Source organism: Lagopus muta, unplaced genomic scaffold (assembly GCF_023343835.1).
Source record: "Lagopus muta isolate bLagMut1 unplaced genomic scaffold, bLagMut1 primary scaffold_120, whole genome shotgun sequence".
Classification (NCBI taxonomy): domain Eukaryota; kingdom Metazoa; phylum Chordata; class Aves; order Galliformes; family Phasianidae; genus Lagopus; species Lagopus muta.
The window spans coordinates 17,771-35,688 of NW_026040186.1; the positions used below are offsets into that span (position 1 = coordinate 17,771).

Below are 17,918 nucleotides of genomic sequence, written 5' to 3' on the forward strand. Positions count from 1 at the left end.
TAGCACCCATAGCACCCATGCGACCCATGGCACCCATAGCACCCATAGCACCCATAGCACCCACAGCACCCATAGCACCCATAGCACCCATAGCAACCATAGCACCCATAGCACCCATGGGACCCATAGCACCCATAGCACCCATAGCACCCACAGCACCCATAGCACCCACAGCACCCATAGCACCCATAGCACCCATAGCACCCATGGGACCCACAGCACCCATAGCACCCATAGCACCCATAGCAGCCATGGGACCCATAGCACCCATAGCACCCTTGGGACCCATAGCACCCATAGCACCCATAGCAACCATAGCACCCATAGCACCCATGGGACCCATAGCACCCATAGCACCCATAGCACCCACAGCACCCATAGCACCCACAGCACCCATAGCACCCATAGCACCCATGGGACCCACAGCACCCATAGCACCCATAGCACCCATAGCACCCATAGCACCCACAGCACCCATAGCACCCATGGGACCCATAGCACCCACAGCACCCATAGCACCCATAGCACCCATAGCACCCATAGCACCCATGGGACCCATAGCACCCATAGCACCCATAGCACCCATAGCACCCATGGGACCCATAGCACCCATAGCACCCACAGCACCCATAGCACCCATAGCAGCCACAGCACCCATGGGAGCCATAGCACCCATAGCACCCATAGCACCCATGGGACCCATAGCACCCATAGCACCCATAGCACCCATGGGACCCATAGCACCCATAGCACCCATGGCACCCATGGGACCCATAGCACCCATAGCACCCATAGCACCCATAGCACCCATAGCACCCATAGCACCCACAGCACCCATGGGACCCATAGCACCCATAGTACCCATGGGACCCATAGCACCCATAGCACCCATAGCACCCATAGCACCCATAGCACCCATGGGACCCACAGCACCCATAGCACCCATAGCACCCATAGCACCCATGGGACCCACAGCACCCATGGGACCCACAGCACCCACGGGACCCATAGCACCCATAGCACCCATGGGACCCACAGCACCCATAGCACCCATAGCACCCATAGCACCCATAGCACCCATGGGACCCACAGCACCCATAGCACCCATAGCACCCACAGCACCCACAGCACCCATAGCACCCATAGCACCCATGGGACCCACAGCACCCATAGCACCCATAGCACCCATAGCACCCATGGGACCCATAGCACCCATAGCACCCATGGGACCCATAGCACCCATAGCACCCATAGCACCCATAGCACCCATAGGACCCATAGCACCCATAGCACCCATAGCACCCATTGCACCCATAGCACCCATGGGACCCATAGCACCCACAGCACCCACAGCACCCACAGCACCCACAGCACCCATAGCACCCATAGCACCCATAGCACCCATGGGACCCACAGCACCCATAGCACCCACAGCACCCATGGGACCCATAGCACCCATAGCACCCATAGCGCCCATAGCACCCATAGCACCCATGGGACCCACAGCACCCATAGCACCCATAGCACCCATAGCACCCATGGGACCCATAGCACCCATAGCACCCATAGCACCCATAGCACCCATAGCACCCATGGGACCCACAGCACCCATAGCACCCATGGGACCCACAGCACCCATAGCACCCATAGCACCCATAGCACCCATAGCACCCACAGCACCCATGGGACCCATAGCACCCATAGCACCCATGGGACCCACAGCACCCATAGCACCCATAGCACCCATAGCACCCATGGGACCCACAGCACCCATGGGACCCATAGCACCCATAGCACCCATGGGACCCACAGCACCCATGGGACCCACAGCACCCACGGGACCCATAGCACCCATAGCACCCATGGGACCCACAGCACCCATAGCACCCATAGCACCCATAGCACCCATGGGACCCACAGCACCCATAGCACCCACAGCACCCACAGCACCCATAGCACCCATAGCACCCATGGGACCCATAGCACCCATAGCACCCATGGGACCCATAGCACCCATAGCACCCATGGGACCCATAGCACCCATAGCACCCATAGCACCCATAGGACCCATAGCACCCATAGCACCCATAGCACCCATTGCACCCATAGCACCCATGGGACCCATAGCACCCACAGCACCCACAGCACCCACAGCACCCACAGCACCCATAGCACCCATATCACCCATAGCACCCATAGGACCCATAGCACCCACAGCACCCATAGCACCCACAGCACCCATAGCACCCATAGCACCCATGGGACCCACAGCACCCACAGCACCCATAGCACCCATGGGACCCATAGCACCCATAGCACCCATAGGACCCACAGCACCCATAGCACCCATAGCACCCATAGCACCCATGGGACCCATAGCACCCATAGGACCCATAGCACCCATGGGACCCATAGCACCCATAGCACCCATGGGACCCATAGCACCCATAGCACCCATAGCACCCATGGGACCCACAGCGCCCACAGCACCCACAGCACCCATAGCACCCATGGGACCCTTAGCACCCATAGCACTAATGGGACCCACAGCACCCATAGCACCCATGGGACCCATAGCACCCATAGCACCCATAGCACCCATAGCACCCATGGCACCCACAGCACCCACAGCACCCATAGCACCCATGGGACCCATAGCACCCATAGCACCCATGGGACCCATAGCACCCATAGCACCCATAGCACCCATAGCACCCATAGCACCCACAGCACCCATAGCACCCATGGGACCCATAGCACCCATAGCACCCATAGCACCCATAGCACCCATGGGACCCATAGCGCCCACAGCACCCACAGCACCCATAGCACCCATAGCACCCATAGCACCCATAGCACCCATGGGACCCATAGCACCCATGGGACCCACAGCACCCATAGCACCCATAGGACCCATGGGACCCATAGCACCCACAGCACCCATAGTACCCATAGCACCCATAGCACCCATAGCACCCATAGTACCCATAGCACCCATAGCACCCATGGGACCCATAGCACCCATAGCACCCATAGCACCCATGGGACCCATAGCACCCATGGGACCCATAGCACCCATAGCACCCATAGCACCCATGGGACCCACAGCAACCATAGCACCCATAGCACCCATGGGACCCATAGCACCCATAGCACCCATAGCACCCATGGGACCCACAGCACCCATGGCACCCATAGCACCCATAGCACCCATAGCACCCATAGCACCCATAGCACCCATAGCACCCACAGCACCCATAGCACCCATAGCACCCATAGCACCCACAGCACCCATGGGACCCATGGGACCCATGGGACCCATAGCACCCATAGCACCCATAGCACCCATAGCACCCACAGCACCCATAGCACCCACAGCACCCACAGCACCCATAGCACCCATAGCACCCATGGGACCCATAGCACCCATAGCACCCATAGCACCCATAGCACCCATGGCACCCACAGCACCCACAGCACCCATAGCACCCATGGGACCCATAGCACCCATAGCACCCATAGCACCCATAGCACCCATAGCACCCATAGCACCCATTGCACCCATAGCACCCATAGCACCCATAGCACCCATGGGACCCATAGCACCCATTGCACCCATAGCACCCATAGCACCCACAGCACCCATAGCACCCATAGCACCCATAGCACCCATAGCACTTATGGGACCCATAGCACCCATGGGACCCATAGCACCCATAGCACCCATAGCACCCACAGCACCCATAGCACCCATAGCACCCATTGAGACCCACAGCACCCATAGCACCCATAGCACCCATGGGACCCATAGCACCCATAGCACCCATGGGACCCATAGCACCCATAGCACCCATAGCACCCATAGCACCCATGGGACCGACAGCACCCATGGGACCCATAGCACCCATGGGACCCATAGCACCCATAGCACCCATAGCACCCATAGCACCCATGGCACCCACAGCACCCACAGCACCCATAGCACCCATGGGACCCATAGCACCCATAGCACCCATAGCACCCATAGCACCCATAGCACCCATAGCACCCATTGCACCCATAGCACCCACAGCACCCATAGCACCCACAGCACCCACAGCACCCATAGCACCCATAGCACCCATAGCACTTATGGGACCCATAGCACCCATGGGACCCATAGCACCCATAGCACCCATAGCACCCACAGCACCCATAGCACCCATAGCACCCATAGCACCCATAGCACCCTTGGGACCCATAGCACCCATAGCACCCATAGCACCCATAGCACCCATGCGACCCATAGCACCCATAGCACCCATAGCACCCTTGGGACCCATAGCACCCATAGCACCCATAGCACCCATGCGACCCATGGCACCCATAGCACCCATAGCACCCATAGCACCCACAGCACCCATAGCACCCATAGCACCCATAGCAACCATAGCACCCATAGCACCCATGGGACCCATAGCACCCATAGCACCCATAGCACCCACAGCACCCATAGCACCCATAGCACCCATAGCACCCATGGGACCCACAGCACCCATAGCACCCATAGCACCCATAGCAGCCATGGGACCCATAGCACCCATAGCACCCATGGGACCCATAGCACCCATAGCACCCATAGCACCCATAGCACCCATGGGACCCATAGCACCCATAGCACCCATAGCACCCATAGCACCCATAGCACCCACAGCACCCATAGCACCCATAGCACCCATTGAGACCCACAGCACCCATAGCACCCATAGCACCCATGGGACCCATAGCACCCATAGCACCCATGGGACCCATAGCACCCATAGCACCCATAGCACCCATAGCACCCATGGGACCCACAGCACCCATGGGACCCACAGCACCCACAGCACCCATAGCACCCATGGGACCCATAGCACCCATTGCACCCACAGCACCCATAGCACCCATAGCACCCATAGCACCCATGGGACCCATAGCACCCATAGCACCCATAGCAACCATAGCACCCATAGCACCCATAGCACCCACAGCACCCATAGCACCCATGGCACCCATAGCACCCATAGCACCCATGGGACCCATAGCACCCATAGCACCCATAGCACCCATAGCACCCATGGGACCCATAGCACCCATAGCACCCATGGCACCCATAGCACCCATAGCACCCTTAGGACACATAGCACCCATAGCACCCATAGCACTTATGGGACCCATAGCACCCATGGGACCCATAGCACCCATAGCACCCATAGCACCCACAGCACCCATAGCACCCATAGCACCCATGGGACCCATAGCACCCATAGCACCCATAGCACCCATAGCACCCACAGCACCCATAGCACCCATGGGACCCATAGCACCCATAGCACCCATAGCACCCATTGCACCCATAGCACCCATGGGACCCATAGCACCCACAGCACCCACAGCACCCACAGCACCCACAGCACCCATAGCACCCATAGCACCCATAGCACCCATAGCACCCACAGCACCCATAGCACCCATAGCACCCATTGAGACCCACAGCACCCATAGCACCCATAGCACCCATGGGACCCATAGCACCCATAGCACCCATGGGACCCATAGCACCCATAGCACCCATAGCACCCATAGCACCCATGGGACCGACAGCACCCATGGGACCCACAGCACCCACAGCACCCATAGCACCCATGGGACCCATAGCACCCATAGCACCCATAGCACCCATAGCACCCACAGCACCCACAGCACCCATAGCACCCATAGCACCCATGGGACCCATAGCACCCATAGCACCCATAGCACCCATAGCACCCATGGCACCCATAGCACCCATAGCACCCACAGCACCCACAGCACCCATAGCACCCACAGCACCCACAGCACCCATAGCACCCACAGCACCCACAGCACCCATAGCACCCATAGCACCCATGGGACCCATAGCACCCATAGCACCCATAGCACCCACAGCACCCATAGCACCCATAGCACCCATAGCACCCATAGCACCCTTGGGACCCATAGCACCCATAGCACCCATAGCACCCATAGCACCCTTGGGACCCACAGCACCCATAGCACCCATAGCACCCATAGCACCCATGGGACCCACAGCACCCATAGCACCCATAGCACCCATAGCAGCCATGGGACCCATAGCACCCATAGCACCCATGGGACCCATAGCACCCATAGCACCCATAGCACCCATAGCACCCATGGGACCCATAGCACCCATAGCACCCATAGCACCCATAGCACCCATAGCACCCACAGCACCCATAGCACCCATAGCACCCATTGAGACCCACAGCACCCATAGCACCCATAGCACCCATGGGACCCATAGCACCCATAGCACCCATGGGACCCATAGCACCCATAGCACCCATAGCACCCATAGCACCCATGGGACCCACAGCACCCATGGGACCCACAGCACCCACAGCACCCATAGCACCCATGGGACCCATAGCACCCATTGCACCCACAGCACCCATAGCACCCATAGCACCCATAGCACCCATGGGACCCATAGCACCCATAGCACCCATAGCAACCATAGCACCCATAGCACCCATAGCACCCACAGCACCCATAGCACCCATGGCACCCATAGCACCCATAGCACCCATGGGACCCATAGCACCCATAGCACCCATAGCACCCATAGCACCCATGGGACCCATAGCACCCATAGCACCCATGGCACCCATAGCACCCATAGCACCCTTAGGACACATAGCACCCATAGCACCCATAGCACTTATGGGACCCATAGCACCCATGGGACCCATAGCACCCATAGCACCCATAGCACCCACAGCACCCATAGCACCCATAGCACCCATGGGACCCATAGCACCCATAGCACCCATAGCACCCATAGCACCCACAGCACCCATAGCACCCATGGGACCCATAGCACCCATAGCACCCATAGCACCCATTGCACCCATAGCACCCATGGGACCCATAGCACCCACAGCACCCACAGCACCCACAGCACCCACAGCACCCATAGCACCCATAGCACCCATAGCACCCATAGCACCCACAGCACCCATAGCACCCATAGCACCCATTGAGACCCACAGCACCCATAGCACCCATAGCACCCATGGGACCCATAGCACCCATAGCACCCATGGGACCCATAGCACCCATAGCACCCATAGCACCCATAGCACCCATGGGACCGACAGCACCCATGGGACCCACAGCACCCACAGCACCCATAGCACCCATGGGACCCATAGCACCCATAGCACCCATAGCACCCATAGCACCCACAGCACCCACAGCACCCATAGCACCCATAGCACCCATGGGACCCATAGCACCCATAGCACCCATAGCACCCATAGCACCCATGGCACCCATAGCACCCATAGCACCCACAGCACCCACAGCACCCATAGCACCCACAGCACCCACAGCACCCATAGCACCCACAGCACCCACAGCACCCATAGCACCCATAGCACCCATGGGACCCATAGCACCCATAGCACCCATAGCACCCACAGCACCCATAGCACCCATAGCACCCATAGCACCCATAGCACCCTTGGGACCCATAGCACCCATAGCACCCATAGCACCCATAGCACCCATGCGACCCATAGCACCCATAGCACCCATAGCACCCTTGGGACCCATAGCACCCATAGCACCCATAGCACCCATGCGACCCATGGCACCCATAGCACCCATAGCACCCATAGCACCCACAGCACCCATAGCACCCATAGCACCCATAGCAACCATAGCACCCATAGCACCCATGGGACCCATAGCACCCATAGCACCCATAGCACCCACAGCACCCATAGCACCCACAGCACCCATAGCAACCATAGCACCCACAGCACCCATGGGACCCATAGCACCCATAGCACCCATGGGACCCACAGCACCCATGGGACCCACAGCACCCACGGGACCCATAGCACCCATAGCACCCATGGGACCCACAGCACCCATAGCACCCATAGCACCCATAGCACCCATGGGACCCACAGCACCCATAGCACCCACAGCACCCACAGCACCCATAGCACCCATAGCACCCATGGGACCCACAGCACCCATAGCACCCACAGCACCCATAGCACCCATGGGACCCATAGCACCCATAGCACCCATGGGACCCATAGCACCCATAGCACCCATAGCACCCATAGGACCCATAGCACCCATAGCACCCATAGCACCCATAGCACCCATAGCACCCATAGCACCCATAGCACCCATGGGACCCACAGCACCCATAGCACCCACAGCACCCATGGGACCCATAGCACCCACAGCACCCATGGGACCCATAGCACCCATAGCACCCATAGCGCCCATAGCACCCATAGCACCCATAGCACCCATGGGACCCATAGCACCCATAGCACCCACAGCACCCATAGGACCCATAGCACCCATGGGACCCACAGCACCCATAGCACCCATGGGACCCACAGCACCCATAGCACCCACAGCACCCATAGCAACCATAGCACCCACAGCACCCATGGGACCCATAGCACCCATAGCACCCATGGGACCCACAGCACCCATGGGACCCACAGCACCCACGGGACCCATAGCACCCATAGCACCCATGGGACCCACAGCACCCATAGCACCCATAGCACCCATAGCACCCATGGGACCCACAGCACCCATAGCACCCACAGCACCCACAGCACCCATAGCACCCATAGCACCCATGGGACCCACAGCACCCATAGCACCCACAGCACCCATAGCACCCATGGGACCCATAGCACCCATAGCACCCATGGGAGCCATAGCACCCATAGCACCCATAGCACCCATGGGACCCATAGCATTCATAGCACCCATGGGACCCACAGCACCCATAGCACCCATAGCACCCATAGCACCCACAGCACCCATAGCACCCATAGCACCCACAGCACCCACAGCACCCATAGCACCCATGGGACCCACAGCACCCATAGCACCCATGGGACCCATAGCACCCATAGCACCCACAGCACCCATAGCACCCATAGCACCCATAGCACCCATGGGACCCACAGCACCCACAGCACCCATAGCACCCACAGCACCCATAGCACCCATAGCACCCATAGCACCCATGGGACCCATAGCACCCATAGCACCCATAGCACCCATAGCACCCATAGCACCCATGGGACCCACAGCACCCATAGCACCCATAGCACCCATGGGACCCATAGCACCCATAGCACCCATAGCACCCACAGCACCCATAGCACCCACAGCACCCATAGCACCCATGGGACCCACAGCACCCATAGCACCCATAGCACCCACAGCACCCATAGCACCCATGGGACCCACAGCACCCATAGCACCCATAGCACCCATAGCACCCATAGCACCCACAGCACCCATAGCACCCATAGCACCCATAGCACCCATGGGACCCATAGCACCCATGGGACCCATAGCACCCATAGCACCCATAGCACCCATAGCACCCATGGGACCCATAGCACCCATAGCACCCATAGCACCCATAGCACCCATGGGACCCATAGCACCCATAGGACTCACTGCCGCCCATCCCATTCTCCTCCCGGCCAGGAAATATCCGCTGATGGAGCTGCGGGTGCTGCGCCTGAGGGACTGAACCAGTATAAACCAGTAAGGACCAGTATGGACCAGTAAGGACCAGTATAAACCAGTATGGAGCAGTATGGAGCAGTATGGACCAGTATGGACCAGTATAAACCAGTATGGACCAGTATAAACCGGTATAAACCAGTATGGACCAGTATGAACCAGTAAGGACCAGTATGGACCAGTATGGACCAGTATGGACCAGTTTAAACCAGTATGGAGCAGTATGGACCAGTATGGAGCAGTATGGACCAGTATAAACCAGTATGGACCAGTATAGACCAGTATGGAGCAGTATGGAGCAGTATGGACCAGTAAGGACCAGTATGGACCAGTATGGACCAGTATGGATCGGTATGGACCAGTATGGACCAGTATAAGCCAGTATGGACCAGTATGGACCAGTATGGAGCAGTATGGAGCAGTATGGACCAGTATGGACCAGTATGGACCAGTAAGGACCAGTATGGACCAGTATGGAGCAGTATGGAGCAGTATAAACCAGTATGGACCAGTATGGACCAGTATGGAGCAGTATGGAGCAGTATGGAGCAGTATGGACCAGTAAGGACCAGTATGGACCAGTATGGAGCAGTATGGACCAGTATGGACCAGTATGGACCAGTATGGACCAGTAAGGACCAGTATGGACCAGTAAGGACCAGTATGGACCAGTATGGAGCAGTATGGACCAGTATAAACCAGTATGGACCAGTATGGACCAGTATGAACCAGTATGGAGCAGTATGAACCAGTATAAACCAGTAAGGACCAGTATGGAGCAGTATGGACCAGTATGGATCGGTATGGACCAGTATGGACCAGTATAAGCCAGTATGGACCAGTATGGACCAGTATGGACCAGTATGGACCAGTATGGACCAGTAAGGACCAGTATGGACCAGTAAGGACCAGTATGGACCAGTATGGAGCAGTATGGACCAGTATAAACCAGTATGGACCAGTATGGACCAGTATGAACCAGTATGGAGCAGTATGAACCAGTATAAACCAGTAAGGACCAGTATGGAGCAGTACGGACCAGTATGGACCAGTATGGACCAGTAAGGACCAGTATGGACCAGTATGGACCAGTATGGACCAGTAAGGACCAGTATGGACCAGTATGGACCAGTATGGACCAGTATGGACCAGTAAGGACCAGTATGGAGCAGTATGGACAAGTATGGACCAGTATAAACCAGTATGGACCAGTATGGACCAGTATGGACCAGTATGGACCAGTATGGACCAGTATGGACCAGTATAAACCAGTATGGACCAGTATGGACCAGTATAAACCAGTAAGGACCAGTATGGACCAGTATGGAGCAGTATGGAGCAGTATGGAGCAGTATGGACCAGTATAAACCAGTAAGGACCAGTATGAACCAGTATGGACCAGTATGGAGCAGTATGGACCAGTATAAACCAGTATAGACCAGTATGGACCAGTATGGAGCAGTATGGAGCAGGATGGCCCCATAGAGACACATAGAGATGCATAGAGCCCCATAGAAACACATGGAGACCCATAGGGACCCATAGAGCCCCATAGAGACCCATTCAGACCCCATAGAGCCCCATATAGACACATAGTGCCCCACAGCGCCCCATAGAGCCCCATAGAGACACATAGAGACCCTTAGAGCCCCATTCAGACCCCACAGATCCCCACAGCGCCCCATAGATCCCCATAGATCCCCATAGAGCCCCATAGCGCCCCATGGAGCCCCATAGAGCCCCATAGAGCCCCACAGAGCCCCATGGAGCCCCATAGCGTGCCATAGAGCCCCATAGTGCCCCATAGATCCCCATAGAGCCCCATACAGCCCCATAGAGGCCCCACAGCGCCCCATAGATCCCCATAGCGCCCCGTAGTGCCCCATAGAGCCCCATAGATCCCTATAACGACCCCATAGAGCCCCATAGATCCCCATAGAGCCCCACTGAGCCCCATAGAGACCCCATATAGACCCATAAAGCCCCATAGAACCCCATAGATCCCCATAGAGCCCCATAGCGCCCCATGGAGCCCCATAGAGACCCATAGAGATCCCATAGAGTCCCATAGATCCCCCACAGAGCCCCATAGAGCCCCATAGAGCCCCACAGAGACCCATAGGGACCCATGGAACCCCATAGAGCCCCACTGAGCCCCATAGCGCCCCATAGAGCCCCACAGCACCCCATAGAGCCCCATAGAGCCCCATAGAGCCCCATAGAGCCCCACAGCGCCCCATAGATCCCCATAGCACCCCATAGCGCCCCATAGAGCCCCACAGAGCCCCATGGAGCCCCATAGAGCAACATAGAGCCCCATAGAGCCCCATAGAGCCCCATAGCGCCCCATAGAGCCCCACAGCGCCCCATAGATCCCCATAGAGACCCATAGAGCCCCACTGCACCCCATAGATCCCCATAGAGCCCCATAGAGACCCCATAGAGCCCCACAGCGCCCCATAGAGCCCCATAGATCCCCATAGAGCCCCATAGAGACCCCATAGAGGCCCATAGAGCCCCATAGCGCCCCATAGATCCCCATAGATCCCCATAGCGCCTCATAGCGACCCATAGAGCCCCATAGCGCCCCATAGATCCCCATAGCGCCCCATAGCGCCCCATAGATCCCCATAGCGCCCCATAGCGCCCCATAGATCCCCATAGGGCCCCACATCCCCCCCTCCCCGCTGCCCCACTGCCCCCACAGCCCCGCTGCCAATCATTAACCCCAAATCCTCCCCCCCCCCCCATTATGGGGTCAGGGGTTAAAAAAACAACTGCGGTGTGGGGCAGAGGGGGGGGGGTGGTTATGGGGCACTTGTGGGGCCTGTAGGGCACTTATGGGGCAGCTATGGGGCGCTTATGGGGCAGCTATGGGGCAGTTATGGGGCCTGTATGGCACTTATGGGGCACTTGTGGGGCACTTATGGGTCACTTGTGGGGCACTTATGGGGCACTTATGGGGCACTTGTGGGTCCTATACAGCACTTATGGGGCACTTATGGGGCACTTGTGGGGCACTTATGGGGCACTTGTGGGTCCTATACAGCACTTAGGGGGCACTTATGGGGCACTTATGGGTCCTATATGGCACTTATGGGGCACTTATGGGGCAGTTATGGGGCACTTATGGGGCAGTTATGTGTCCTATATGGCACTTATGGGGCACTTATGGGGCACTTATGGGGCACTTATGGGTCCTATATGGCACTTATGGGGCGCTTATGGGGCACTTATGGGGCACTTATGGGTCCTATATGGCACTTATGGGGCACTTATGGGGCTTGTATGGCACTTATGGGGCGCTTATGGGGCCTGTATGGCACTTATGGGGCACTTATGGGGCCTATATGGCACTTATGGGGCACTTGTGGGGCACTTATGGGGCACTTATGGGGCACTTATGGGTCCTATATGGCACTTATGGGGCACTTATGGGTCCTATATGGCACTTATGGGGCGCTTATGGGGCCTGTATGGCACTTATGGGGCACTTATGGGGCCTATATGGCACTTATGGGGCACTTGTGGGGCACTTATGGGGCACTTGTGGGGCCTGTATGGCACTTATGGGGCACTTATGGGGCACTTATGGGTCCTATATGGCACTTATGGGGCAGTTATGGGGCAGTTATGGGTCCTATATGGCACTTATGGGTCCCACCCCACACTTATGGGGCGCTTATGGGTCCCGCCCCACACTTATGGGTCCCACCCCACACTTATGGGTCCCACAGTTTTACTTATGGGTCCCAGAGCTCCACTTCTGGGTCCCACCCCACACTTATGGGTCCCCCCCCACACTTATGGGTCCCACCCCACAACTTATGGGTCCCACAGGTTCACTTATGGGTCCCACAGGTTCACTTATGGGTCCCACCCCACACTTATGGGTCCCACCCCACACTTATGGGTCCCCCCCACACTTATGGGTCCCACAGGTTCACTTATGGGTCCCACCCCACAACTTATGGGTCCCACCCCACAACTTATGGGTCCCACAGGTTCACTTATGGGTCCCACCCCACAACTTATGGGTCCCACCCCACAACTTATGGGTCCCACAGGTTCACTTATGGGTCCCACCCCACACTTATGGGTCCCACAGGATCACTTATGGGTCCCACAGTTTCACTTATGGGTCCCACCCCACAACTTATGGGTCCCACAGGTTCACTTATGGGTCCCACCCCACAACTTATGGGTCCCACAGGTTCACTTCTGGGTCCCCCCACACAACTTATGGGTCCCACCCCACAACTTATGGGTCCCACCCCACAACTTATGGGTCCCAGAGCTCCACTTGTGGGTCCCACCCCACACTTATGGGTCCCACCCCACACTTATGGGTCCCACAGTTTCACTTATGGGTCCCAGAGCTCCACTTATGGGTCCCACCCCACACTTATGGGTCCCACAGGTTCACTTATGGGTCCCACCCCACACTTATGGGTCCCACCCCACAACTTACCCACAATCCCACAGCGAAGACGCAGACGAAATACCCCCCCAGGACCCCCAGATCCCAAGGATCCACAGCCACGCTCATTGTGGGGCCGCCCCACACCTCTGCCCCACACCTCTGCCCCACAGCTCTGCCCCACACCTCTGCCCCACAGCTGCCGTAGGGCCGAGGGGGAGGGGGGGGGGGGGTTGGAGCTCCGCCCCCCAATTGGGGACGGTTCAGTGCCCCATAGAATCGCGGGGGCAGATGGGGACACAGAGGGGGGAGAAGGGGAGAAGGGACCCATAGGGACCCATAGGGAGCCATAGGGAGCCATAGGGAGCCATAGGGACCCATAGAGACCCATAGGGACCCATAGGGACCCATAGAGACCCATAGGGACCCATAGAGACCCATAGGGAGCCATAGGGACCCATAGGGAGCCATAGGGACCCATAGGGACCCATAGGGAGCCATAGGGACCCATAGGGAGTCATAGGGAGCCATAGGGACCCATAGAGACACATAGCGACCCATAGGGAGCCATAGGGAGCCATAGGGACCCATAGGGAACCATAGGGAGCCCATAGGGACCCATAGGGAGCCATAGGGACCATAGGGACCCATAGGGAGCCATAGGGACCCATAGGGACACATAGGGAGCAATAGGGAGCCATAGAGACCCATAGGGACCCATAGGGACCCATAGAGACCCATAGGGAGCCATAGGGACCCATAGGGACCCATAGGGACCCATAGAGACCCATAGGGAGCCATAGAGACCCATAGGGAGGCATAGGGACCCATAGGGACACATAGGGACCCCATAGAGACCCATAGAGCCCCAGAGAGACCCATAGGGACTCATAGGGACCCACAGGGACCCATAGAGACCCCATAGGGACCCATAGAGAGCCATACAGACCCATAGGGAGCCATAGGGACCCATAGGGACCCCATAGAGACCCATAGGGACCCATAGGGACCCATAGAGACCCATAGAGACCCATAGGGACCCATAGAGACCCATAGGGACACACAGAGACCCATAGGGACCCCATAGAGCCCCATAGAGACCCCATAGACCCCATAGAGACCCATAGAGCCCCAGAGAGACCCATAGGGACCCACAGTTACCCATAGAGACCCCATAGTGCCCCATAAAGAGCCATACAGACCCATAGGGAGCCATAGGGACCCATAGGGACCCCATAGAGCCCCATAGAGACCCCATAGACCCCATAGAGACCCATAGAGCCCCAGAGAGACCCATAGGGACCCACAGTTACCCATAGAGACCCCATAGTGCCCCATAAAGAGCCATACAGACCCATAGGGAGCCATAGGGACCCATAGGGACCCCATAGAGACACATAGGTACCCATAAGGACCCCACAGGAACCCCATAGAGCCGCATAGAGCCCCATAGAGACCCCATAGGGACCCATAGAGACCCATAGGGACCCATAGGGACCAATAGGGAGCCATAGGGAGCCATAGGGACCCATAGGGAGCCATAGGGACCAATAGGGACCCATAGGGAGCCATAGGGAGCCATAGGGACCCATAGGGACCCATAGGGAGCCATAGGGACCAATAGGGACCCATAGGGAGCCATAGGGAGCCATAGGGACCCATAGGTAGCCATAGGGACACATAGAGACCCATAGGGATGCATAGGGAGCCATAGAGACCCATAGAGACCCATACAGACCCATAGGGAACCATAGGGACCCATAGGGACCCATAGGGACCCTATAGGGGCCCCATAGAGAACCCATAGATCCCCATACGGACCCATAGAGACCCATAGCGACCCATAGAGACCCATAGAGACCCATAGGGACCCATAGGGAGCCATAGAGACCCATGGAGACCCATAGAGGCCCCATAGGGAGACATAGGGAAATATAGGGACCCCATAGGGAGTCATAGACACCCATAGGGACCCCATAGAGACCCATAGAGACCCATAGGGACCCATAGGGACCCATAGAGCCCCATAGGGACCCATAGGGACCCATTCAGACCCCATAAAGACCCATAGAGCCCCATAGAGCCCCATAGAGCCCCATAGATCCCTATAAGGACCACATAGAGACCCATAGAGCCCCATAGAGACCCATACAGACCCATACGGACCCATAGAGACCCCATAGAGGTCCTATAGAGACCCATAGAGATCCCACAGAGACCCCATAGAATCCGATAGAGACCATAGAGACCCCATAGAGCTCCATACGGACCCATAGAGACCCATAGAGACCCATAGGGACCCATAGGGACCCCATAGGGACCCACAGGGACCCATAGAGAGCCATAGGGAGCCATAGGGACACATAGGGAGCCATAGGGAGCCATAGAAACCCATAGGGACCCATAGAGACCCATAGGGAGCCATAGGGACCAATAGGGACCCATAGGGACCCATAGAGACCCAAAGAGACCCCATAGAAACCCACAGAGTCCCATAGAGACCCATAGAGACCCATAGAGCCCCATAGGGACCCCATAGAGGCCCCATAGAGACCCCATAGATCCCCATACGGACCCATAGAGACCCATAGCGACCCCATACAGACCCATAGAGACCCCACAGAGACCCACAGAGACCCACAGAGACCCGTAGAGACCCCATAAAGACCCCATAGAGACCCTATAGAGACCCTATAGAGGCCCATAGAGCCCCATAGAGACCCATAGGGACCCCATAGAGACCCATAGAGCCCCATAGAGGTCCATACGGACCCATAGGGACCCATAGAAACCCCATAGAGACCCATAGGGACCCATACGGAGCCATAGAGACCCATAGAGACCCATAGGGACCCACAGAGCCCCATAGAGACCCATAGAGACCCATAGGGACCCACAGAGCCCCATAGAGACCCATGGAGACCCATAGGGACCCATAGGGAGCCATACGGACCCATAGGGACCCATAGGGACCCACAGAGACCCCATACAGACCCCATAGATCCCCATATTGACCCATAGAGACCCATAGAGCCCCATAGAGCTCCATTGGGACCCATAGAGACCCATAGGGGCCCTATAGAGGCCCCATAGAGACCCCATAGAGACCCGTAGAGACCCCATAGATCCCCATACGGACCCATAGGGACCCATAGGGACCCCATAGAAACCCCATAGAGACCCATAGAGACCCCAGAGAGCTCCATAGAGCCCCATAGAGACCCATAGGGACCCATAGAGACCCCATAGAGCCCCATAGAGCCCCATAGAGCCCCATAGGGACCCATAGAAACCCATAGGGACCCATAGAGACCCCATAGAGACACCATACAGACCCATAGAGACCCATGGAGACCCACAGAGACCCATAGAGACCCGTAGGGACCCATAGAGACCTCATAGAGCCCCATAGAGCTCCATACGGACCCATAGGGACCCATAGGGACCCCATAGAAACCCCATACGGACCCATAGAGACCCCATAGAGCTCCATAGAGCCCCATAGAGCCCCATAGGGACCCATAGGGACCCATAGAGACCCCATAGAGCCCCATAGAGCCCCATAGAGCCCCATAGGGACCCATAGGGACCCATAGAGACCCCATAGAGACCCATAGAGACCCATAGAGACCCCATAGAGCCCCATAGAGCTCCAATGAGACCGATAGATCCCCATACGGACCCATAGAGACCCCATAGAGAGCCATAGAGACCCACAGAGCCCCATAGAGCCCCATAGAGCCCCATAGAGCCCCACAGAGCCCCATAGAGACCCCATAGAGACCCCATAGATCCTCATATATCCCCATAGACCCCATAGAGCCCCATAGAATCCCTATAGAGCCCCACAGAGCCCCATAGAATCCCTATAGAGCCCCATAGCGCCCCATAG

The 17,918-nt window shown here is 57.4% G+C and overlaps 1 protein-coding gene across 1 annotated transcript in view; it reads right to left on the reverse strand.

The window, feature by feature from the left end:
- The window catches only part of LOC125687624 (sodium/glucose cotransporter 2-like), a gene marked incomplete at its 3' end in the record, with an annotated part of 32,003 nt that extends 17,766 nt beyond the window's left edge, over positions 1 to 14,237 (reverse strand). Inside the window, exons 1-2 of the mRNA XM_048932848.1 lie at positions 14,078 to 14,237; positions 9,538 to 9,609 (exon numbers count right to left, since the gene is read on the reverse strand). Coding sequence (XP_048788805.1) covers positions 9,538 to 9,609; positions 14,078 to 14,155 — 150 coding nt within the window. The remainder of the gene's footprint in view (positions 1 to 9,537; positions 9,610 to 14,077) is intronic.
- Positions 14,238 to 17,918: the final 3,681 nt, after the last annotated feature.